Source organism: Anolis sagrei, chromosome X (genome assembly GCF_037176765.1).
Source record: "Anolis sagrei isolate rAnoSag1 chromosome X, rAnoSag1.mat, whole genome shotgun sequence".
NCBI classification, from domain to species: domain Eukaryota; kingdom Metazoa; phylum Chordata; class Lepidosauria; order Squamata; family Dactyloidae; genus Anolis; species Anolis sagrei.
In genome coordinates this window covers 45,460,151-45,484,895 of record NC_090034.1, presented here as the reverse complement: position 1 = coordinate 45,484,895, position 24,745 = coordinate 45,460,151, and the positions used below count along the sequence as shown (strand labels likewise).

The window sequence follows — 24,745 nt, the reverse complement described above, 5'->3', positions numbered from 1 at the left end:
TATGATTCTTCTTCTCTTTTGTTGTCGCACTGTTTTAAACTATAAACTCAAATAAAGATTATTTTAAAAATAGATACATAGTATGTAGTCACACTTTTTCATTTAATAATATACTACAAGCTTTTTTGAAAAATCTGAGAAAATTCCTGTAGGAAATTCTAAGTCTTCTAAAATTACTCTGTGGTTCAATTCTAATTGAAGCTGAGCATAGAATTCACTGGAGGACCTAGAAAGAAGATTTTCATCAAAACTGCGAATACGGGCAGTCCCCGAGTTACAAACCTCCGACTTGCAAACGATGCCTAGTTAAGGTGGAGGTGAGACAACAGAAAGTGAGAAAAATCTTCCCCTTTGGAAGAAAGGGAAATTACCTCATGAAAGAGTTATTATCGAGGAAAAGGGGTCTCCACCGAAGCTTTATTTCAAATCCTTGTTTCCACAAGAAGCCACATTTTTCAAAATCCAATCATCACAGGGAGAGAAAGTGAGGTGAAATCTTCTGAGCAGGGGCACAGACAGCAAAACAAACACCACAGGGGTGTTAATCCATCCCTGTGCTATCCAAAGCCAAAATACATATATTTTTGGCAAGAATTACACTTTAAAAATGTACCTGTTCCAACTTACGTACACATTCAACTTAAGAACAAACCTACAGAACCTATCTTGTTCATAACATGAGGACTGTCTGTAATCAAATCCACAGAGAGATGACTGTAGTGGAGAATGATCAGTGAAAGTTGAGAAACAAGCATGAAATGAGTTTGAATTCAAATATATGAGTTTGGAACATGCATTGTGGTTAAGGCTGCCTTGCTTGTCCACCTTTATGTACTCCCTTTATGACAGCTTTTGTGTGTGTTTTGTCAGCATGAAGGAAGTCAAATAATGGCATCTCAGAGCCAAAGCTGACATTAAACACATGCTTGACAGCTTTCTTATAGTGCCCATTCTCCATGACTGCTACAAGAGTGGTTAGCCCCTCATCCAGATGATCATACTTTTTTCAGATTCCCCAGCATTACAGTGAAGCCCACTCTCTTAAAATAAGTTAGATTTAGCTTTTCTATCTTTTCAGTATTTTTCTGTTACTGTCCAAGTACTCAAAAAAAAAAAAAAACAAAAAAAAAAAACAACCCAAACAAACAGGGTACCCTTCCTATCAAATCAAAGCAGTCTAAGTTATTAAACTTCCTGACTAATGAAGAATTTCTTGTTGTGTCTTGTTGGTCCCATATATGTAAATGTTATTTTCATGTTTGCTCTGTTCTTCTACTCAGGACCAACTCTTTTCGGGGATTTGTTGATTACTGCTTGCAGAAAATACCTCAGGAAAGGCCATCGTCGGCAGAACTATTGCGGGTAATTATCTTGGAAAAAATATCATTTTACCATTGCAATGTAAGTTGCAGACATTATGGAAAAGCCTTAGTAGATTATACATGTCTTAAACTACTTCCACTTTTTTCTTAAAATTTCCAACCCCACCTAACCTGTACGCTAAACAAACAAAAAAAAAAAACTTGAATGAATACACACACACATACATTTACATTCCATCTTCCAACCCAAAGACATTGAGGTGGAAATATAATTGTCATTTCGCAGTCATGCTTCTCAATCTCAGTTTCTACCTTACCACCCACTGCTATTATATTTAGTATATAATATTTGTATTTACATATTATATTTATTTATTATGTTTACTTCTCAAATCCCACAAGCCATTTTCTTTCTTTTTTAATAAACATCATACAAGGTTTCCAGTCTTTTAAAAAATAATTAACAGGAATTGTGGTCCAGACTACATTTTTCAGCAGTTTTGTGGATTTTAACTGTTAATTTTTTAATTCCATTGATGTTTAATTCTGTTTTAATGTTTGTATATTTGTGGATTTTAAATTGTATTGAAATGCTTTTATTGTAATGATGTGCGTTTCCTTGTGGAGAGAAGAAGCAGGGTATAAATAAACATAATAACAATAATCAAACCTGGTCAATGGACCAATTAGCTGCACCTTCATTAAAGGAAAGTCAAGAACTAGACACAGTCTCATTGTCATCATCCATTTCCTCTGCTGTTGTATGAATGGTCTTTGAGGTGCCCAACTTGACCAATGCAGTCGAATGCATGATCCAGCTGGTGCTCACTTTCATCTGGTTCTTTCCCAGTGTTTGCTGGATTGTAGTATTCTAGAATGACTTCTGAACTAGGTTAAGCACAATGTTCAGAGCAGAAGTTTTGCATAGTTGGGCCCTTGTAGAAACCATCCTGGTCGTTGAAAGCTTATCAAGCTAACAAAACCAAAATGGTTTAGTCTTCCTGTTCTTTGCATTTTTAATTCTATTGCTTTTAGGGTTCCAAAAATATGGGTCTTATTGAATGTATAATATGGTAAAATTGTGAAAAATCGGGGGGGGGGGGGGGGAAGCAAAATACTAGTAAAAATAATGATGATGATAATAAATGCTAGGTTAAAAGACACGAAACTGGTAAAAAAAATCAAGTTTATAAAATTACCTAATGCTAAAAATTCTCAATGGGTTTACATTATAAAAAAACCCCTTATAGAATAAAATGCCTATGTTTTGTAAGCATTCGGGTTAAAACAATTCCAGGAATATCCAGTCTTTGAATAAATGATTTCACAAACCAGCAAACTTTATGTCAACTTTCTTTGATGTTATAAGTATCCTCCGAACTTCAGACTCAGACTTGCTTGGTTTTTTTTTATGTTAATGATAATAATAATATGAAGAAGAAGAAGAAAACTTCTTGAGGGCTACAAGTTGCCCATCCCCAATCGGGGATTTGATTAATAAATCATATCAAATGTATTATTATTTCTTTTGGAACTCAGAGGAAATGGACTGGGAAAGAGTGGAAACTGAGAAACTGCAGCCATTACTTATGGATCCTTAGAGAAAATGTGTTCTCCTTTTTCCTTTTAATAACTGCCTTCTTTTTGAAAACATGAGATGAGATGGGAAGTTTGCCATAATAATATTGTGTGTGTGTGTATGTGTGTGTGTTATTTATTATCTGCCTCTCCTGGTGTCTCAAGGTGGGGCACAACGAAGTAAAAAACATATGAACATAAAATAATTACAATAAATTACATAGATAAAAACTTGCACCAAACACAGATATAGTATTCACATATAGTACCAACAGAATGTAAATCAAAACTCATGCTTGAAAGTTGATAATGCCCTCTTTATCAAGGGTATTAAAAATATTATGATTCTTTTCATTTGTGGTGGATTTTATTTATTGTAAATATACACTACACAGTATAGTGGAATGTCTTCAGTGGTTTCCATTAAGATGTTACTTGCAGCCATTTCAATCTTCAAAACTGTGAAACAGCTCCTTTTTAAAGATGTAGAAATGTGATGTTCATTTACATAGACCTTTTTTTTCTGACCCCCAATGCTTTTGTGTCTCTCCTGAACCCAGCATGAGTTTGTGCGCTGTGAACGGCCTCCTCGGGTCCTAATAGATTTGATTCAAAGGACGAAGGATGCGGTGCGAGAACTGGATAACCTTCAGTACCGGAAAATGAAGAAGATCCTCTTCCAAGAGGCCCACAACGGCCCTCTGAATGAATCTCAGGAAGAGGAGGAGGTATCAAGTTTATCTATAACAGTGATGGGTAATAATGAGCCCCATTCTGCATGCGGTCTTTTCCGTTCCTTTTCCCAATGGGTTCCAGCATGACTTGTGGAAGTTTGTCATGAATGGGAATGCTTGTGTCTTATTCTGGGCCCATGGTTTTTCTCCCTTCATTACTTGGAACAGAATGGATTGAAGGATCTGACATTGTTGGAACTTGCTGTCAATCATTGGGAGGACCCCTGGGAAATAATTTGATTGGACCCAACAGAATGACGTTCCTTGGTTGATGGTTTCCCATCTGTTTATACATAGTGCTCCAAGAGTATGTTGGGTGCATATCACCTGGGTGTGAATAGGTCAACTTGACTGGTTCCGGAAAGCAGACATTGGACCTATTGGTTCCATAAAATCCTTCCGTATTTTAGCCCTTACTAAATAATGGTAGAATATAGCTGGGTAACTATTGGTCTGTGCCCTGCTTCTGACACTATTATGGATGAACAGCAACAGAGACACCTGAGTAATGGCCTAATTTCCAGTAGTACGGGGTTCCATCATCTTCTAAAGCAGCAGGGAATGGTGTGCTAATCTTTGGGCTTTGCTTTCTAAGATCAAAGAGACCTGCTTCTATAGAATCAATGTGCCCCATTCCAAAGTCTAGTGAAATCTAGTCAATAGGATAAGCCAAAGAACAGAATCCCTTTCACCCTCTATTCTTGCCTTGAGTTTTCCAGTTCCCACAGATCCATGGTTCCCCATACTGCCAGCTATGGGCCAATTCCTAGTGATATATCTTGTGTGTGTCAATGTTTTCCATCTCTGTTCAAACAGCGTTTTCCTTATTTTAATTTCTCATTGGAAAGAGACATTTTTCTGCATGGAACTCGGGGTCATTGGAACACAATCTATGTGTTATACTTGGTTTTTTTATTTTGGAAAAGCCCGAAGAAAACAGTCACACTTTTACAGGTTAGATAGTTATCCAAGTTTTCAATCAAGCATGATAAAGAGAACAGTATATCACAATAGAGTAGACCATAGTGCTATGAGCCTTTTAGAGAGGCATCAAAAAACAGTGATGGTATGAGTTGTCCTCTCTGAGACATACTTCTGGAGTGGTCCAGCCAGACTTGCTCTTAGTTCCTGAAATAATATTTGCATGTGGCATTGAGCGTTTGCAAGCATGTCAGAGCATCCATCCTGGAATCGTTGCATGTGTCTGGCTCTTAGCGGCACCCATGAGACATTGCCAAGACTGCATAGCAACAAACATTCTTGACAGTCTTCAACTATGTGATCTAAGTCTCCAAGCCTCTATTAAAGTATAACCAAAATATGATACCACCTGTTATCCTCTGAGGAACAATGTAAGTCATCTTGGGGGCATTGAGACAAAACTTAACTTTCTAAAGTTTGCAGAATTGAGAAAGAGCGCTGTACAATGTCTCATGAGAAAGATGGCTGTTGTGACATATGCTGTCTTTAAATTTTAATTTCTCCATTACCTTTATATGCCATCTTTCTCCCAAAGCAGCTCACAAAGAATGACATTTTGCCTTTTAATTGTGTGTGTGTGTGTGTCACTCCTGTGTCTTTTGTGGGCTTTGACATGTTTGCTCTTAAAAAAGCACACCCTCCTTTTCATTTCAGCCTTAAATATTAACCTGTTAAATATTAAGCAAGTTTCAGTGCTGGGATTGGAGCAGGCAATGTCAGTGAAATGGACTCCTTCCTCCCTCATTTCCAAAACATGGGGCCTTTTTCTCCAAGTCTATTGAGTCCCAATTTCTCCTTTCAAACTCTGGCTTGATCCCAGGAATTTAGGATAGCATCTCAGTTTTTTATGGAATGGTATTGGAGGTCCTTAGGAAATAAAAGCTATCTATTAACATCTTTGTTATAGTGTCCTGGAGTTAAATGAAAATGAAGGTAAGTGGGGGAAATTTAAAATTACAGGCTGTAGACCACATGGCCTTTTTGTGCTCTAAAGATCCCATATGCCCCATATAAATATAATCATACGAGGTGAGGATTTCCCTCATTTTTTACTCCTCTGTGGGTAGTTTTTTAAAGGGTCTATAGAGGTTTTAAAATTGAACAGAATTCCACAAATGAAAACATGACTGATCAGATCCTCCCACATTGGGGTATGCTATTCTCACACACACATACTATTTTGTAGGGAGCGGATAATGGGCCATACGGTTGCCCATCCTTATATGAATAAGTAAGCAGTTTTGCACAAAGGACTTAAAGTTGGCAGCCCTTTTTGGACCGCCTCAGTTTGGACAAGCCTGACTGGGATCTTAAAGGACAAAGTAGATATCCTGGCTCACGAGTCACCAGTTGTCGCAGTATGAAGGCTGCCTTTGGGAGGAGAGGGTCTTTTTCAGGTTCCAGCATTTTTCTCCCAGAGGAGTCAGGATTATTGAGGTAGGGAATCAAGGACAAATTTCTGCCAGTAGTCTCCTCTTTGCTCAGGACCCCTTATACCCAAAGTCAATGAAGACCAGGTGTAATTGCTGGTTTTTTCAAATGGCCAATTCCAAGACACGGATGGAAAAAAATAGGGACCAGTTTGTATTTAAAACTTACAGTGAATTTGGTGCCTTTGAGGAATGTCCCCATTTTCCAAAAGAGAGGCTACTCCGGACTTCTTACTGATTAGCCGTGATTGTTTTGACCATCGTTTTCCATCTCATTCCACTCCCATCTGTTACCCCCCTCTCCTCCTTTTCCATTTTTGTTAGAGCTTTTCAAAAAATAACATTCCCACTAATATCCAGAGACCTCCTTCCCATTTTCTTTATTTTTGAAAAGACTCCTATCGTCTTTTCAAAACCTATCCAGAAATGTAGCCATGTGTGCCAAAAGAAGAAAAAGGTTGAAGCAAACAAGGTGACAGGCCAGAGACAACTGTCCTATTAAAATGACATTGAGACAACTGTCCTATTAAAATGAAAAGACCCACAAGAATATTACTGGGGACCAGAGTTAGCCAGGAATCTCCTCAATTTTTTCAATTTGATTTTGCCAGGTTTATCTTTGGGAGGTGAAGAGTAACTATCCTAAGACTTCTTAGAAGGAAAGCTTATTTCAGTCTTTCATTTGTTCCCCTGTCCAGCCTTTATGGAAATGATGATTTCACTGTAAGGTGGCCATACCTCCAGGAAAAATATGTGGGTGGCCATACCTCCAGGAAAAATATGTGGCTGGCTATTTTGAAAGTTTTACACGATATGTAGTGGACAATTTTTAGACAGTGCATTGGAAGGCGCACCTCCTTGCTTCAGCCCACCTTGCCTCCATCAACATGAAATTGATCAAAACCAATGCATTCCTTTCTGCAGGGTTGCCTTTAACTGGATGCTCACCGCTGCAGAATTCTGTGTTTGGCCGTATGCCTTCTGTGGTGTCTTGTTTAACCCTCCTGCCCCTTGTTTTGTAGGACAGTGAGCATGGGACAAACCTGAGTAGGACGATGGACAGTCTGGGCAGCAACCATTCTATCCCCAGCATGTCTGTCAGCACAGGCAGCCAGAGCAGCAGTGTCAACAGCATTCAGGAGGTCCTGGATGAGAGCAGCTCTGAGCTGGTCATGATGCATGATGACGAGAGCACCCTTAATTCTACTTCCTCTGTTGTGCACAAGAAGGTATGTTTGCTGGTGCTCTCTCCCCAGCCTCAGGTGATCTTTGCTTTGTCACGCTTTCTCCTTCTGGTCTCTTGAGGCACGCTTAGTTCACTGGGGAAGCGAGTTGAAGGGAAGTAAGGCCAGGTTTAGCGCTGCAGCCAGGGTTTCCTGGTATGCCAGGAAGAGGCTGAAGAGGCACAATTGTAGTGGTGTTAAGAAAGTGAGGTGTGTATAAGATCTGTGGGCTGCCACAGGTCAATGGAGACAAGGAAGAATTGCCCTTTCAGAGAGTCTTCTCCAGTATTTTCTCCCGTTTTGCACCCCAGCACTGCATGTCCACCTTTTATCCTTGCCTGTAACATCACCTTGTCTTCTGAACATCTGTCTTTCCCCCCAAGTGGTTGTCACACTGATTGAAACAGTCATATCCATCAAGCTAATACAATAATCTCAGCAATTTCCAACACCTAATCCTGACATGCCCCTGGCTTTCCCTCTTGACAAGTTAACAGCGTACTGGACCACCCTCCTGAAGGTATGTTTTTATGGGTCAACATCAGTATGGTGTTTCTCTCTTTTTCTGCTTTGTCCATTGAGAGTGATGCAAAGCACAATATTAGCATTGGGGCTTCCATTGGAGGAATAAGTTTAGACCTGGCCTCTTCAACCTGCAACCCTGCAAGTGCTCCCAGAATTCCTGACCATTGAACAGGCTTGCTAGGGCTTCTGGGAGTTGGAGTCCCAAACACCTGGAGCACCCCAGGTTGAAGAGGCCTGGTTTAGACCATATCAGAGGCCTTTGCTGCAGGAGAATGGTCAAATGTATGGTGGTGTGCCTCATTTTTGTCTCTGGTGAGAGTTTCAAGGTGGTTTTCAGGTAATGCGCATCCTGATCTTGGGTACAGTAGCCCAGTTCTTTTGATAATTTCACTGAGCAGAGAGAAAAGATTGCTAAGTCTCTGACAGCTGAAGAAAAAAACACTCCCACCAAAGGTTCAATAGACATGTGATAAAGGCACATTGGTCTTAAGTAGATAACATAACCAGAAGCAGAGGTTTGGAGGGGTGTGTTTAACTGAGTCTTCCCAAGGTTTGGTATTATGCCTAGAGTGGAGTAATTATAGGTGACCTTGAGTGAAAAGTGAATGTTGAGATACTCAAGCTTGGAGAGGAACATGAAAAAGACAAGAATTGGGAAGAACGGCATATTTCTATCAGAAGTGAGCAGTTGGGACAACATAGTGGCAAAGAAAGTTCTATATAAGTAAGCAGAAGTAATCATTATTTTGGGGAAATAATCCTAATATTCCATATGCTCTGTTGGGAAGTGTCAGTTTAGTATGCAAGACGTTATTTGCATGGCACATATTATAAAGAGTGGGATTTTTACAAATATCAGAAGGTTTTTATAAAATCTGATACATTTACATTTAGAAGATACCACATTCTTTTGTGAAACTAACTGGCTGAAGTTCCCAAGGGGTAACTGAAGGACTAATGTGGTGGAGCATTTTCCTTATGGTGAAAGTCCAAAATAGGAGTAGTCTACCTGGTGCCCTCTAGATTCTATGGATGCTATTGTCTGGTCATTGGGAGTGGCACTTCCACCGGATTGCATACCCCTTGTGTTAAAACACCGACACATTTTCGTGATCCTGCAGTAGGATAGAGGCTGATAAAGTTAGGGCTTACCATAGAGATGGTGGACACAGATATATTCTGTCCCTTTGCACAACCCTAGAATTCATGTATTTTTCAGATGAAATCATTAGTGGGTGCAGGACCAATAACAGGTCTTCATTCTCTACAAAATTAAGATTTGGAATGCCTTGCTATATTATAGCCACTTGTTTAGTTGCCCAAAATAATAAGCACACTTGCAGCTAAGTGGATCCTACAGGCTCAGTGTAAGTCCAGTTCAGCAAAAAAGGAGGAGACCTGTTGGCTTAATGTCTCCTAGAGGTACATATTCCAGGCCATGTCCGGTAATGGATTGTTGGACTAAATTCTCCCACGAATTGCTTTAGCAGTGCTCTCTTCAGAGTCTAATCTAAAACCGGGAGAACTATAGCAGAGGATATCATTTGGAGAACCCTTTGATTTAAAACAATTTCGCCATCTGTTGATAGAATATGCTACTGTCGGAAGGATGGGCCTTCTAAAAAGCTGACTCATCTCCTGTTCTGCCATAAATTGTTAGCCGTCGCAGCGAAAGCCCTGATCACACAAACAGCAGAATCTTTATTAGGTATCCATGCTTCAGTATTTTTTCCCCTCCTAAAATGAAGCCATTCATACTTAAAGGTGGTCACTCTGTAAAGTTTCAAAACGGGCTACGAAAAGTGGATGGTTGCTTGTCGCCTTCATTGATCTCTTGTGATTGGGTTGAGGAATGTGATGACATGGCTTTGATTTTTGGAATTATGTTACGCATGTCAAGATGCATGGGACCCGTGTGGTGCGCAGGGTTTTTTTTTTTTATTAGAATTTTCGACATGCACAGCCCAATATGTCTTGGTGATTTCTCCTCCAAAAGGGAGGGCCACCAAATTGTTTAAACTTTTCTTTCACTTAAAAAAGCTGAAATTTTCATAGACATTGGGCTTCAGGGGTTCAGTTTTAAGATATATAGAAATCTGTATCTGTGCCCTAAATAGAGAAGTACACCGGGTTGTTGTAGGTTTTTTCGGGCTATATGGCCATGTTCTAGAGGCACACCTCTTCCCCACCCAGAGTTATCAGATTTGTAGAGCACTGCATAGCTGGTATATGGTGCATGCATACCCCATAGAACCCTTCTATAGGAAAAGAAGATTACTATTTCTCTTCCTTGAAATGGGGGACTTCCAGGTATGGTTCAAAATGGTTGTGCATTTTCATATCATCCAGAACCCCTACATGTGGGACAGCTGGAGTCAAACAAACATAATAATAATAATAATAATAATAATAATAATAATAGTAATAGTAATCTTTATTTATACACCGTTACCATCTCCCCAAGGGACTTGGTGCAGCTTACATGAGGCCGAACCCACAGCACATCAATAATAGAACAATAGCAACAAACAATAACAAAAACAGTTAAAGTACATCTCATAAACAAAAATAAAATAAAGCAGTACAGTAACACAACAAGCATTTAAAACCTAAGGCTGGGCCAAATGTAAAATGTAAAATTTAAAAAATAATGCTAGGCATGAGCAAGGTAGGATATAACTGCGATGGAAATTTTTCGGAGGGGATAGGGCGTGCAAATCAATCAATCCTAAATCAATAATAAAGTGCATTTTGAGGACATATTGCTGAGAAATTCATTATTCTGGAAAGGCACACTGGAACAACCACATTTTCAGGCTCCTCCTAAAAATTGCCAGAGTTGGGGCATCCCGGATGTCCTTGGGAAGGACATAAGTCTGCACCTGTCCTTTATAACAGGAAGCACCTTTCTGGGCTTCCTTAAGTCTTTCAGTCCTTTTCCCAGCAGTAGATTAGGCTTTTTTGGTGCTGCAGTATACTGACCTACCATTTCTAGTATGCTTTTACTCTGTCTCAAGATCTCTGTTTTGCTAGGCAATTTAGATCTGATTAAGGGGGGAATCTTTTGTTTAAAAAGTCTTTTTATTTTATGTTATGTATATCTACACGTCATTGTCCCCCATCAGTTATGAATAATGTGGTATAAATTGCTGCATTTCCAAAATACATAGAGGTAGGACTCCAACTTTGCTCGACATATCCATCTAAAGAAATACATATTTTCATATGTGACTTGAGCAGAGATTGGGAATGTCTCCTTTTGGAGACTATAAACACCCAGAATTTTCGAGACAGTAAACTCCCAGAATTTTAGGGAGTGGTAGTATTTAAAAAACACCTTTCCAACTTCTAGACAAATAGATATATTTTGTAGTGGGCCTAGTTGTTTGGGACCTGACATCAGACCCAATTCCTGCTCAGGTGTGAGCAAGTCAAGAATCTTCATCCTTGTCCCATTTCTTGCTGCATCCAGGTAACTCTTAATTGGAGGACAGCTTTGCAGTACACCACAGAAAATGTCTAGTTTTAGAATTCTGCCAAAATGTAAAATAAACGGTGTATGCATGCACCACAAGGTTATGCACTTGTTGCCCTCCAATACTCTCATCGGCCTTCCAAGTGAAATGAATGCAATAGAACATGCATTGCGAAAATAGTAGTGGTACCAAGGTCTCCTGGGCCTACGATGTCTATACCCAAATCGCACATTGAAGACAGGTAAGTCTGCTCTAAATGAAGAAGAACATTATCGCAATTCGGATTTGCTCCATTTGGGAATGAAAACCCAATGGTCTGTGTGTCAGTGTTCCAGCATCCATGGACCTGTGCTGATTTCCTGGAGCCCACATGAAGGATATCAAGGCAGAATGGATGAAACCCTGAGTGGGCCTTCTACCTGGTAACCCAGGTACTCATTTTTCTCTCTCCTGGCATTCATATCCCTGAGTGAGAAACAATCAGAATCAAATGACTCAAGGTATTAGTCTACATCACTAATGTATGCCTGGATAAGATAATGGCATAAAGGGAAACATTAAAGAACCATCAACAGGTAGCATTATTTGATGCAGTTGTGAAATCTGGATAATGCAGCTTAAAAGACTGGATAAAGTGCTGAGAAAAGGTGCTGAGAAAATCCTTAGGGCTAAAAAAGAAAGCCCATTTGGAGAACATGTCAAGAAGAAGCTGTGGATTTCTACAGAAGAACCGAAGGATGATAAAGGCCACAAGGAGTTGGAAATAATAGAGCACCAAGGGGACCAACGAGGAAGAAGCCTCAAGGATTCTGGATCTCAAGGAAAGTATGAGGATTTCAAGGAAATTGAAGGCAAGAGTGGAGCACGAAGTCCGTTCAGTAACTGATCATAGTTCCTCAGCCAAACTTTTCCCAGATTTGACCCCAAGAACTGTCAAATGCTGCATGCTCTGTGCTCAGACAGGGCAGTATGAAACGTCTCTAGGCTAAGCCATGCCTTTTTCCCTCATCCATGTGATGGCAACTAACTGCCTTATTCCATGAAAAAGCACTCAAGGATGCTTACCACATTACAAATGACTGAGGAGAATAATGTCTTTTTGACCCATTCATGCGTGCCTTGCAAGGATGGCTTTTAGCACTAGCTTTGGTTACACCAAACCAAGGAATGATAGCTAAGAAGAATGGTATGAAGTTGAGTTCTCCACATTTTCTTTTGATGAAGAGCTGTCCTATATAATTTCCCTCCATGGAGGTTGTTTGGTAATTAATACAAGCGTCATAAACTATCAATTATGGGGATCTAGGTGAGGTTAGACAAAAGTTGTGCTTTTTATTTGCAAGGAACTTGGGTAGCATAATCAATGAGTTTAAATTACTAGTTCGAGATGAAAAATCAGATGCCATTGGAATAACAGTAGCGTCAGGGTCACTTCTGGGCTGAGTGCTCTGTTTAAAGTGATCCCATTCTATAAATCTAGAACTGGTTTATACAAGACTGTTGAAATTTTCTAAATAGATTTGTGAACAGTATTATTAATGCGGGGCTCAAAAAATTGTAACTTATTTCCCTATTGCCAACTGTGTTCAGTATTTTTCCGAAATGCTGAAATTTGTTCATTGAAGTAAATCCTTGGAATGTAACTGTTCTGTCACAGAACCTAAGCCTAGAGCAAGGGAAAACAAAGTGCTCTCTTCTGAAGACTAGGTGTCTTCAAATCAGGAGCTATAAACAACTCCTCCATTTCTGTCACCCAGAGTCCTCTTGAGTTAACACATCTGATGGACTTCTATATTCTTTCGTTAAAAGCTTCCAGCAGATGCAAATGTGTAACTAGCAATGCAGGAGGCAACTTCTAACTAAAGAAACAATAGGACATTTTTGCTAGGTCCTCCAGAACATTCCCTGTAATCTTGTCTGCTGAATACCTCTCTACCCCTTTTCCAGTTCCATGTTTGCCTTTTTTTGGCATACTCTGGGCTTCTCAGTAGAACCAACTTGGGACATAGACAGTATGGAGCTACACATCATTGGTAAAGCAGGATTAAAATGTTAAAGGGTGTTGAGTTATCTTTTCAGATTAATGGAAGAGCTGTGAGGGACAAAAATGAAGGCTGCTAAAATACATAATTAATCACCTCCTTCCAAAACTCTAGAAGGCTGTGGCATGGAGCTCTGCAGAAGGAGAGGGGATCCTCATTACATTGGGATATGTGCAATATGATGTCCTGTCCATGTGCCCCAGGAGTTCCTTGATCAAGAATAGAGTCTCAAAGTAAAAATTAATTCGAGGAAGAATGAGCTTTCTGATGAACAAAAATGGTGCTGCAACCTCCACCCCTGACATGTTTTGTTTTCAGTGCTATTAGTGATCATATGTCCATCTAAATATAGATTCCTGAGAGATTTTCTCCACTGGGATCCCAGCCATATTTTCTTGAAATTAAATATTTAGTCTTGATACTTGATTAAAAGCTAGCTTCATTGAAATGCATGTGATGACTAGACTCCTTCCTATGTATACCCACATAGTTTAAGTGTCATTGGAAACTTGGCTTCTTTGAAAAGCTAGCCAAATTATGATTTCCCTCTGTCCATAACACATACCAGGTCTCCTGTCCAGCTTCCAAATAAGGTGACATGTTTTTCCAAGCTCCTTTTATCCTGAATGTTCATAGGTAAACATATATATTATACATATATTGTTTGGAACACAGCCATATTTACTTTGAATCAGGGCTCTTTAGACGTTTTTCTGGTTCAAATTTAAATTACCTTGTAAATTCGTGTGTTGGTTTGAAAGATACACGTTGTCACTTCTTATTGTCAAGTAGGATCTCTGTTGATTTTTTCCAAGAGAAATATGGCATCCTTCCTAGGAATGTGGCTTCTTCTGCCTTAGGAAAATAAAATAAAATTGAAATGCTGGTGTTAGATATCCTAGGGAGTATGTTCAATCCATTGCTAGAAATGACCGTCCTGCCTTAAGTTTCTTCTTTTTGTTAGAACTGGGTTTGGTCATATCTACTAACTAACACATTTGGATGTGCTTGAAAAACCATCCTGACTATAGTCTTGCTTATGAGGCTTTCCCAAATATGATCCCTAGTGATAATGCTTTGTCATCGGCATTCTCATCTGTTGTTCCCTACACTTAACAGTACTAATGAGCAGAAAAGGTCCCACACAAATGGTGGCTGGCTCACCAAAGTGTATGTGGGCTTAGGGGGACTGAAAATGTGGACCTCCCTGTAAGCAACATGACATTATGTTTGTACCCAAATTTCCTATTAAGCTGGAACTCAGTGTTACAATAGAATTCTTTCAATATGAGCTTAGTGTTCTTTTCAAGTTCTTAGACATGGAAGGGCACATCTGGTTATATTAAATTGCATTTAACTTGCAGCTAATAGAGGAGAGATTGCATTAAAAAAAAACCCTTAGCAATGGGATCCAGCTGGACCTGCAAAATGATGTACTGGTAAGAGATGAAAAGAATTGCGGGAGGGCAGCTTTTGGAGCTTTTTACTAAAGCCTGCTCAATACAAAAAGTACATAAGGTAACCCATTAGCAGTTAGGGATAATAATGTAGTTGCGGTCTTTAGGACTGCTAAGTAACAAGAATGAGCTGTTCCTGTGCCATTTCTCATTTTAAGATAAGTTTTTAGAGGAGCAAGGTGTTTTGGTCACAGTGACCCAGAGACTCTGTCATTAGATTTATATAACCCACTAACTTGCCACAGCACCTTCTAAACTCAACAGTAGCCTCCAATTTCATGGATTTTTTTGTCGAGTGTCAGTAATGTGTCTCAAGCAAAGTGACAGGCTTTTGTCTCCTGAACCATTTACACATACAACAGGATAATGGAAGTTGCAATGAGTTGAAAGGGTCAGGAGATCCTGGTGAGAAGAGACTCAGGGACTTCTTTTGTTTCATACCAGGTCTGTTGTCCATCTGTGATCTGTTTGCTTTCACTGAAGGGTCCTCAAACTCATATATTCAACAGGAGAATTACTTAACCTGCTTGGGGAGCATTCACTGCTCTGTAGGGGGAAGCACAGTGACCTATGGACAATCTATAATAGTCAGCAAGATAATGTATCAGTGTTCAGATTAATATCTTGTCCATTGGTTTTATGCACAACGATGGGTTGCATTCAAAGTTAGTCACTGCTCAAAGTCCTTATTGGGTGTCAACTGTCTCCTACTGTGTGTACCAGAATGTATGTCATATGCATTCATATATATGTTTGTGTGCCCTCCTGTAACATACATTAATTTAGTGTCAATGGGCAAAAGCAAAAATAATTGAAATGCAGAATAAAACAGACAATAAAATGGAGAGTCATCAGCCCTCACCGATTTTAAAATGAAGCAGACTACATTATCATGTAGAACTGTGAACAGTGGCTCAACAGAATGAAACCTCTTAAATGAAAATCTTGGAGAAAGTTGTTCCATAACTGGGATACCACTGTCCAAATATGATAGTCACATTTCTTTTCACTCTGTGAGGGCACTCGGAGTAGGACCTCTGAAGGAGCAGAAGTGTATCTTCTAAAGAAACAGTGTTTTTCAGGAGACATTTACACATTCATGGATCCAGTTGAACATCCCATCCTTGCTAGATTCATTAAGTTGCAAAGAGCAATGATGGATGGAGTTCAGCCAAGCCTCTATGTTCAAACTACGTGTCCACGTTCTCAAGCTCCAGTAGGTGAATATATTTAACAAAATGACCATATGGTACACGGGAGGCATCTTTCCCAACTTCTTTGTCTATGGAGTCCAAATCATGACAAATACAACTTTACCCCTAAAGAGTATTGAAGCTATGTTGTGGAAGTCAGCCATTGCATCAACTACTTCTCTATAGACTTGCCTGAGGTAACAAAGCCCCTGAAAAAATACTTTTTTGTATAAAGTCTGTCTTAAAGTTTTTAGCAACATTTATATGTGGAGAATGATGGAAGTCGTTAGAAGAAATGCAGACCAGTGCAGAAAAGCTTAAGCAGTGAGAAACTGGGATTCTGCTCTAGCCAATCCTTCTGTAGTTGAGTATGTTTGGCTACAACAAGTAAGAAAGCAGCAGCTATCTCCAGCATGCCTTACAGAACATGCATGGACAACAAAACAGAGAGAGAGAAATGTACAAATATGCCTGCCTCACGAGATACCCTCAGTATGTTACAAAAGCATCCATCTATACTTTTGGCCACCAATATGAAAACTGTAAGAAAATCAGAAACAAGAAGTAATTGCATTTTGGAAAATGTCATCAAGTAGTCTCTAGAAAGTTTGACATGTTTTTGTTTCTTTTGCCAAGGCTTGCTGACCTGGTTGTTTCATTTCACGTGTGTATTGTTCATTTTAAATTTTTAAAAATCACTGTGGTTGAACTTTTCTTTTTAATTTTTTTTTTAAATCACTGAAACGTGGTTGAACTTCTTTTCTGGTGGTATGGGAACCTATGCCTGTTCTCTACATGTTATTTTTGTTTCGGGTACCAAATTTTCCATTATAGAAGTAATTTAGCCTGAAAGCACATCTTGGGCCACAACAAGAAAAAGCTATGTGAGACAACGTTTGGAAGATGCAATGTCAGAGGACAAGAACAGTTTCTTGGCATCCATCATTGCCACAGAACAAGCCTATTGGTGGGCCCTCACTTACGTTCAATTGCGTCCATCATGCATTTTTTTCTTACCTATGTTCTAGCCATCTCTACTGTTTCCTAATGTTGGTTTCTCTTTTTGTGCCTGATATGATAGTGCTTGGCCCTAGGTCTTTTACAAGTCCATAGCTCTTTTTAGGTACCTCCTGAAGGTATCATGCTGAATTCAGGTTGATGTTGGGTCACTGGACTAGATGGATTCTTCTGCCACATCCTCTAATACTGTTTGGACCTCTGTCGGATTGTGCAATTTTTGTTTAAACACACACAACTAATACTCTTCTTTACTGCGTTGAGAAATGTAGAATACATTGTTTGAGTTGTCCTAGCTTAGAGACTTGCCACTAAGCATGGAGCATGAAAGTCTTTGTAGTGGCCTGTTGTAACCTGAGCATGTATAATAGATCAGTAGCAATCATGTATATGCAATTATTTGTCTGAAACCCTTGAGTGGTTCTAGGTCATGTTGGGCCATGTTGTCTTGGTCATGTTTCTCTCCTTGTGGAGAGAAAAAGCAGAATATAAATAAACATAATAAAGCAAGATTGGGAGCTGCTAGTTGATCTCCAGGTAACTTATAATATCTTGGCAAAATCTGGTTATTAACAATAGTAACCATTCAAAATTGGGCTACTGAAATGAAGACCTGAGATAACCAGAGCTAATTTTATGAAAAGGACTATGAGCTCAATTTAGTCTTGATCTTGGAAATGAATTCCTGTTCTTATTTTTGGAGGTTTTAAGTCTCAGTGTGTATCTAGTGTAGCTGACTCTGCTTGGTGCATCTTGTAAAAATGAACATGGATGATATGAGCTGGAAATGGCCCACCCTTGGTGTAGATTACTGCCATAGTCCCATTGTGCAGATAAGCAACTGAGGCCGAGGGGCTTATGGCACCTAAAGCCATGCCCATAGAGGAGCTGGAAAAGGAAGTTGTGCTTTTGAGATCCAGGATGCCCTGGAAACATCCCAGGTTTTCATTGACACATGTAGCCATTGAAGGAGATGTTTCTGGGTATGCAAAGCATCAGGGTACTGGACTGTGCCTTTTTGGTGTTGTCTGAACCCCTGGCCATATGAGAGGAGACCCAAACTATTTCTACAAAAGGGTGTTCTGTCTCTTTAAATGTAAAAAAACCCTCCTTTCCAAGGCTATGGAGAGAAAATGCTAGAACCGTGCACGATCATGACTAGAAAGCAGGATCCCTGAGTGGTCACAGAGTCTTTTCAGCACAAGCCCACCGCGCGGGAGAGGGAAAGGCTGCTCTCCGCCAAGCCGCATCTCTCTCTGCTTTTGGAGGCAGAAATGCTTCTTCTCCGGGAAAGATAGCAAGCGCCGAGGAGAAGGAGGACAAATCCAGGCTGGGAAGAAGGGAATGTGGCAGATCCTTGCTTCTGTGTTCACAGGGAGAAGGAGCAGCAGCAGTAGCAGCAGCAGCATCTTTGCTAGCCATGGAAACCATGTTTTTAAAGGGATTATTTGGGTGCAGTGTTTTAAGCAAGCTCTTCTTCTGAGGACTCTTCCTGCTCTGCGGTGGTGCTTTGTGTTTCTGACTCTCTCTTTTGCACATATGTAATTCTTGGAGGTTAAAAAAAAGCAAGCAAGCAAGAAAGAAAGCGAGCGAGCGAGATTTTCTTCTGCCAGGGATTCAGAAGGCATCCCACTAGCGATCAGCTGACATTCCTAACTGAAGGCTGCAATGTGTTGCTTATTCATTTTGTACTGTGAGAGCTGCAGGGACTAGGAGAGAGCCAAACTATGCATTTCAAACAGCGGGGCTTGTGCAAAAAGAGGGGCGAGAGCGAGGCAGCCGGCGAAGAAAGAGCACAACCGGACTTTCTCCTTGTTTTTATCCATTTCTGCAGGATCATGTATTCATAAGGGATGAGGTGGGCCACGGGGAGCGCAGGCCTGAGCTGCGGCCTACCCACTCAGTCCAGAATCAGGCCCTCCACTACCGGAACCGAGAACGCTTTGCCACAATCAAATCAGCATCTTTGGTAAGCAGCCACCACACCCCTTGCCCCACTAGCCTCCCTTTCTGTCGCCCCCCCCCCTCCTTCCTTTCCTCCCTCCCTTCCTTGTTCCGATGTGACTCTGTCAGTCTGGGGAAGGGGTCAGGAATCCTCTCCTTTCCACCACCCCCTTTATTTTTTTTCCTCCTTTTTTGTGTTGGCATAGCAACTCGATATTGCACAAGTGATGTTTTTGTCTTTCTGGGATATTGTGGAAATATTGCTTAGCCGTCAGAATTATTTGCAGCCTTTGGAAATTTCAACATGGCTTTGGGGAGGGGGGAGGGGGAAGAAGGCTGGATGGGGATATATATATTATACACACACACACACACATACAAACAACACCAAGAAGGAGACATGCATGCACATCCATGCACACATGTGTGCCTATGTGCATCTATGAGCTTTTTTGGATTGGGTTGTGGCGAATGCATCCATTTTCTTTTTTCTGGTTTTTTTTTTTTGGTGGAATATCATTTCTGTCTGTCTGGGCTGGGAGTCAGGGAGGGGGAGTGCGGGGGTCAGAGCTGACTGAGTCTAAGCTATTGATGATTGTAATTTTAATGAGGGCTGATGGATTTGACCAGCGGAAGGAACCGTGGTTGCCTCCCATGGTGAAAAGGCTGTTTGCTTTCATTCATTCTCATTCATTCATTTTACGGCGGACTGCATTGTTCCCATTTTGACACCGAGATGGACCCAAAAACCATCAGAGGAGGGGTTTTTTTGGTTTGCTTTCATTCAGGGAGGGGGTTACTTTAATTTTAAATTTTTTATTTTTTATTTGGGGGAGGGGGAGTTGTTTGTTTTGAAGGGAGGCGCCGAGGAAAGCCAGCAGAGGAGGGGACGTTGGTGACAGCAGTGATGGTGGCGGCCACGGCGGCGGTTCAGGCAGCATTTGTACTATTGCAAATGTGATTGCTAGTGATGTCTTTGTAGTAGCAAAAGGGGTGTGTGCTGGGAGAGAGTGAGGTCTGTGCCGCCTCCCCCAGCCTTCCTCTTCACACACCACACACTCGCCTCGCGCACACACGCGCACACACACACACAGGGCTGGCAATTGGCAGCAGCATCCCACCCGTGGGTGGAGGAGGGGGTTTGTGGGGCACCTCGCAACCCAGAAAGGCTCTCCTCCATAGGAAAACCATCAAAATCTTTGGGTATTTCGGCCAAATCAGTATTAGAGGTCACATGGGCAGAGAGATTTACAGGGTGCCCAGCATTTGGCCATTGCATTTGCTGCCTGCCATTATGACATCATCCTGAGCCAGCCCAGAAATTACAATGGATCGTCCTCCCCCCCCCCTTTTTTTTTTGTCTTGACTTCTCTCTGAATGATTTTTCTCCTTTTGCCATTTTCCCCTTCCACGGCTCTCCCTAAACCTCACTCCCATCTTCAGAAGCACAGCAAAAGGTCTCCTGAGCCCCAGACAAAGGTGGGTTGAGGAGAGGGAATGTGTAGCCAGAGGAGCTGTCCCCCCACCCTTCATAGAGTCTCATGCTTTGCTGGCATGGATCCTGGGAGGGGTGTGTATGTGTGTCTGTGTATGATATAGTTTCCTCTGGCATCGGGAAGAGCTCCCTCTGGAACTTGCAGGTTGACCTGGATGTATGGGCGTGGAAGAACAGCCTTCAAAGCAGCATGTCTTACACCGCCTTTGAACAGAGGCCTCTGTTTTCTCTTCTCTGGTAGTGAACCCCATGGCATCCAGAGAGACCTTTCCTGCCATCAGAATGGGCCCAATTCAGTGGGAGCTGGTGGAGCTGTCCAGCCATGAGCGAACTCTTGGTTGAAAACGCCAGTCAGCCCTAGCTTAGGCCTCTCTAAAGGGGGAAGGAACAGCGTGCAGATTTTAACACTGGTGCTATAGCACCATCTTTGTCAGCCTCTCCTTTATCCAAATACTAATGAACATCAGCATTTACACATGGATACTGACTATCTCAGGTTCATCCACAGTCAGAGTGTATCCTAGAAGTAGGGAATATATAAAAATCTGGAACACTCACTTACACCCAATTGTCAGCATTCAGAAGCAATCTTCCAAAATTGTAATGTCTGCTGGAGCACATTTGCTATTAAATATCATATTACTGGCTGGGCAGCAGTTTGAAGTATCATGATGCTTGAAGAGGTTACCATGACCCAAGATACTTATCTGCGAGAGAATGAAATAGCCAGCTGCCCACTGGTGTATTACCTCTGGCGCTGGCTCCTTCCATGTCTGCAACTATTATCTCCAGCTAGCATTACAGGTAATTTTGCTTCTGAGTGCCATGTGGATGTCCAGCTCTCTCTCTATTTAATGCTTGGAAGCATAGGCCGGCCTATTGGGAAAAAAAAAGATATTCTGCCTAAGCGTCTCCCTCATGGTTTTCAATGATATACATAAATATTACCACCAAATATCAAAGTGGACTGTCCACTTCTTGGTTAGGATTTTGGCCACCCTTTCTAACTTCCAGGATACTATGAGCTGTGCAGAGTTCACACTAAGCATCTCCATTCCAGTTTCTTAGGGTTCCTCTACACCATCCCCAGTGTTCCTTGGCTTCTGGAGGCCATTGAGCATGCTCAGGCCTCGCTGGGTGCTGATGGACTCCCCATATTATCTGTTTTTGCTTACCCAGGCTCCCTTGAGAATGATCTCTTCTTGCTTCTCAGTTTGGGCTCCATTTCTGTCAGCTCTGGCCACCTGAGCTCACAGTCATGTGTAAGGAGGAGGCCTTCAGTTGCCAGCACACCAAAAGCATGGCTTGGGAGGCGGAAAGGACTAACTTGTCTTGTAACTTGTTATGCCCACTATGACTTTGGTCCAACAGCTTCATAAGCATTCTACATAATAGAGAGCCTGCCTTGGTAAACACAGGTGAGTATGGAGATACAGTGTCTAGACCAGAGGTGTCAAACAGATTGCCTTCCAGTTATTTGACCCTTGAACTACCAGAAGCCCTAGCCAGCTTATCCAATGGTCAGGAATTATGGGAGCTGAAGTCCAAAACCAATGGAGGGCCACAAGTTTGATTCCACTAGTCTAGACCGTTTTGCTCATCTTCAGTGAAGTATCTTGTCCATCAGTCATGTTGACCCTTCATGTCTATTTATCCTCCTCCATGCTAGTTTCCATAACCTCAAGGCTCAGGATATCGCTTTCTCTTGGCTTTGACCATCCTTTTCTTGCCCTTCCTTCTGTCACTTGTCACAGCCCCTTCACAGTCCCTTGTCAGTGTTCTGTTCTTAAGATTTCTTTTCAGTCATGGAGACAGTGTAATAGATATTTTTAAATCCCCAGTTTTGAAGAGAAACAAAAGGTGTCTAGGTCTTCACAAAGGTACTCCAAACAGGTGAGAAAAAGTTTTTTGACACCTGAACGTCTTGACACATTATTCCTATCCTTGGACCAAAAGACAATTCAGGGATACAAGATTGACAAGCGACAACACAGAACTAATGTCCATCTTCTAGAGTGGTGTGAGCCTATCCAGTCTAACCACTTAGGGGCTGAGTACTGGCTATGAAACATACATCTTTACCAGGGCAGCTTGGCTTGGTGAAGCCTACCCCCCCCCCCCCCCCCCCGCCCCTTCACACCACTTGTAAGCACTCTCAAGCTGAAGAGCCTGCTAATGGCTTCTTCCCCTCTTTACTAAGAAATGGAAGATTGCTAGAGAGGCATTTCCCATTGGAAGGTAAGAGCCCCACTGTATGCCACATGAGAAGCTGCCCATTTCGAAGTACTAGGAAGTGTATTGAACTTGTCATCTTGAAAGCAGGGGGCGGGGAGAACGTTGTATGTCCCATAGGCCTTCATTCCAGCCTCCTCTGTTCTGTCCCTTTTTAATCCTCAAATGAAGGGCTTCCCATCTTCAACCCAAGCGTCCCAAAGTCTAAACTAACTGGACTTTACTGGCAGTGTCATCAGAACATTCCTCCTCCCAGATTTTCAAGAAAGACACCCAACCATTGTTTTTTAATTATTATTTTAGTCTTTCTTTCTTTCTTTCTTTCTTTAATTGCCTCCTCACCTTAACTGAACTGCATGGAGTGGAGAAAGGTTCCTCCCATCTCCAAACTAGTGGAAGAGTACTCATGCTCACTGGATGTACTCTCAACTTACAGGTGATCTAAGTTTCCCTGGTCAGTTCTGCTTTTTTTGAGCTACTGCTTTTATTGACTCTGAAATTCAGATGTTTTGGACTACAAGTCCCCATGCCTTTCCATTGGCCATACTGGGTCAGCCTGGTAGAAGCTGTAGGCCAAAGCATCTGGAGGACCAAAGACCGCCTCCTCTTGCTGAATGCTAAATTGGCCAGGATATGCACCTCTCTTTAACCAGAATTTGATTCTGTGTTCTAAGTCAGAGCGAGTGTCTTGGGAGGATGGCTAGAATGTTGGAGGAGTTCGCATAAGTACATGAGTGCTTTGATGGCATGGGTGCTATTTGGAAGGTGTATTTAGGAGGCCAATCTGGAGTGTCAAGCCTAACCAAAGTCTAGCTGACCAGTGCCAGTGTATTCATCATTCATCATTACTTGATAAATGGTCATTGTAATTATTTGACAAGGGAGCTGTCATACAACTTCCAATTTTGGCATTGCTTGCATTTTGTTCTCTGATCTTGCAGCAAATCTCTCCTCCCTACATTTATGTCCATAACAACTGTCTCAACTTGAGATGTGGTCTCATGCATCTTATGAAGTGGCCTCTGGTCCATGGATGCTTATGTTCTACTTTTGAAAGTGCCAGTTCCCCGGGATTCCTTTATTGTGCGTATTTGGTCTCATGTTTGGAGCCCAGTCTTTCCTTCTGTGTCACATTTCCACTTCTGCTGTTTGTACTGGTAACCTTAGTTCCCTTTTGTTTTGGTTTCTTTCCCATTTTTCTTGACATGTCATGTCAAAGAGGTGGCATGCCAAACTTGTATAGTCAGGAGATAACAGTCCTGTATCTCAGGAATATCTTGACTTCACCATTGCCCAGATCAAGCTCATTTTTGTGTTTGGATTTCTTTCTCTCAGTTGGGGAGATGTTTGAGAGGCAGCCATTCCTTGTCACCCTGATGATCACTCCCCCTAATACCAAATGTGGGTAGTCCCACAGCCATTATTTGACAAGGTAAGGATAATAAGACTGCATGAAAAGGAGGCTTTTCATTATAGTCAGCTGACCCACCATGAGCACAGAACTATACTTATTTGTATACACACAGAGACACACCTTCCAACACAGATTGAAAACTGAGGCACATATTGCAGAACAAAATTGGAGTGTGGTCAAGATAGCCAAAGGAAGAATAGACTAGTTGGCAGAAGTTTGCTTTTGTAGTGAGAAGAGCCTGCAACTAGGACCTTTTGAAAGCAGTTGAGAAAGTGGGATGAGAGATGATTAACTGGGAAGGGTCCTGCCAAATTGGGACAGTTGGAGGGCATGATTGGATATAGCTAATAACTCAATATGGGATCCATGCTCAGTGGCTTCCAGAACCAATGAAAGCAACTGAGCACAGTTGTCTGTGTTGTTTATTCACCTGTACATTTATTCTAACCTACTAAGGATGCCAGGTAAGGAAGGAAATCTCTAGAGGGTGTGGCTTTTAAAACTAAGGGGGCATGTTGTACCAAGTTAAAAATGATTCCCCCCAACACTAGATGAGAACGTTTCTGGTGCAACCCCTGTTCTTTTCCTCATTTCTAGAAACCACCCCAGCAATAAATTTCTCATGATTGTGGCAATCCACTCATCCTCAACCTCTGTCCTTTCGCTTCATATGGAATGCCAA

The 24,745-nt window shown here is 41.4% G+C and overlaps 1 protein-coding gene across 6 annotated transcripts in view; it reads left to right on the top strand.

The window, feature by feature from the left end:
* The window catches only part of TAOK3 (TAO kinase 3), a 94,734-nt gene that overhangs the window by 45,759 nt on the left and 24,230 nt on the right, over window positions 1-24,745 (top strand). For 5 of the 6 annotated variants that reach the window (XM_060785423.2, XM_060785422.2, XM_060785420.2 and 2 more), the window contains exons 11-14: window positions 1,281-1,362; window positions 3,461-3,628; window positions 7,068-7,274; window positions 18,813-18,947. In XM_060785423.2, coding sequence (XP_060641406.1) covers window positions 1,281-1,362; window positions 3,461-3,628; window positions 7,068-7,274; window positions 18,813-18,947 — 592 coding nt within the window. The remainder of the gene's footprint in view (window positions 1-1,280; window positions 1,363-3,460; window positions 3,629-7,067; window positions 7,275-18,812; window positions 18,948-24,745) is intronic. The other variant, XM_060785425.2, reaches the window with a different exon arrangement.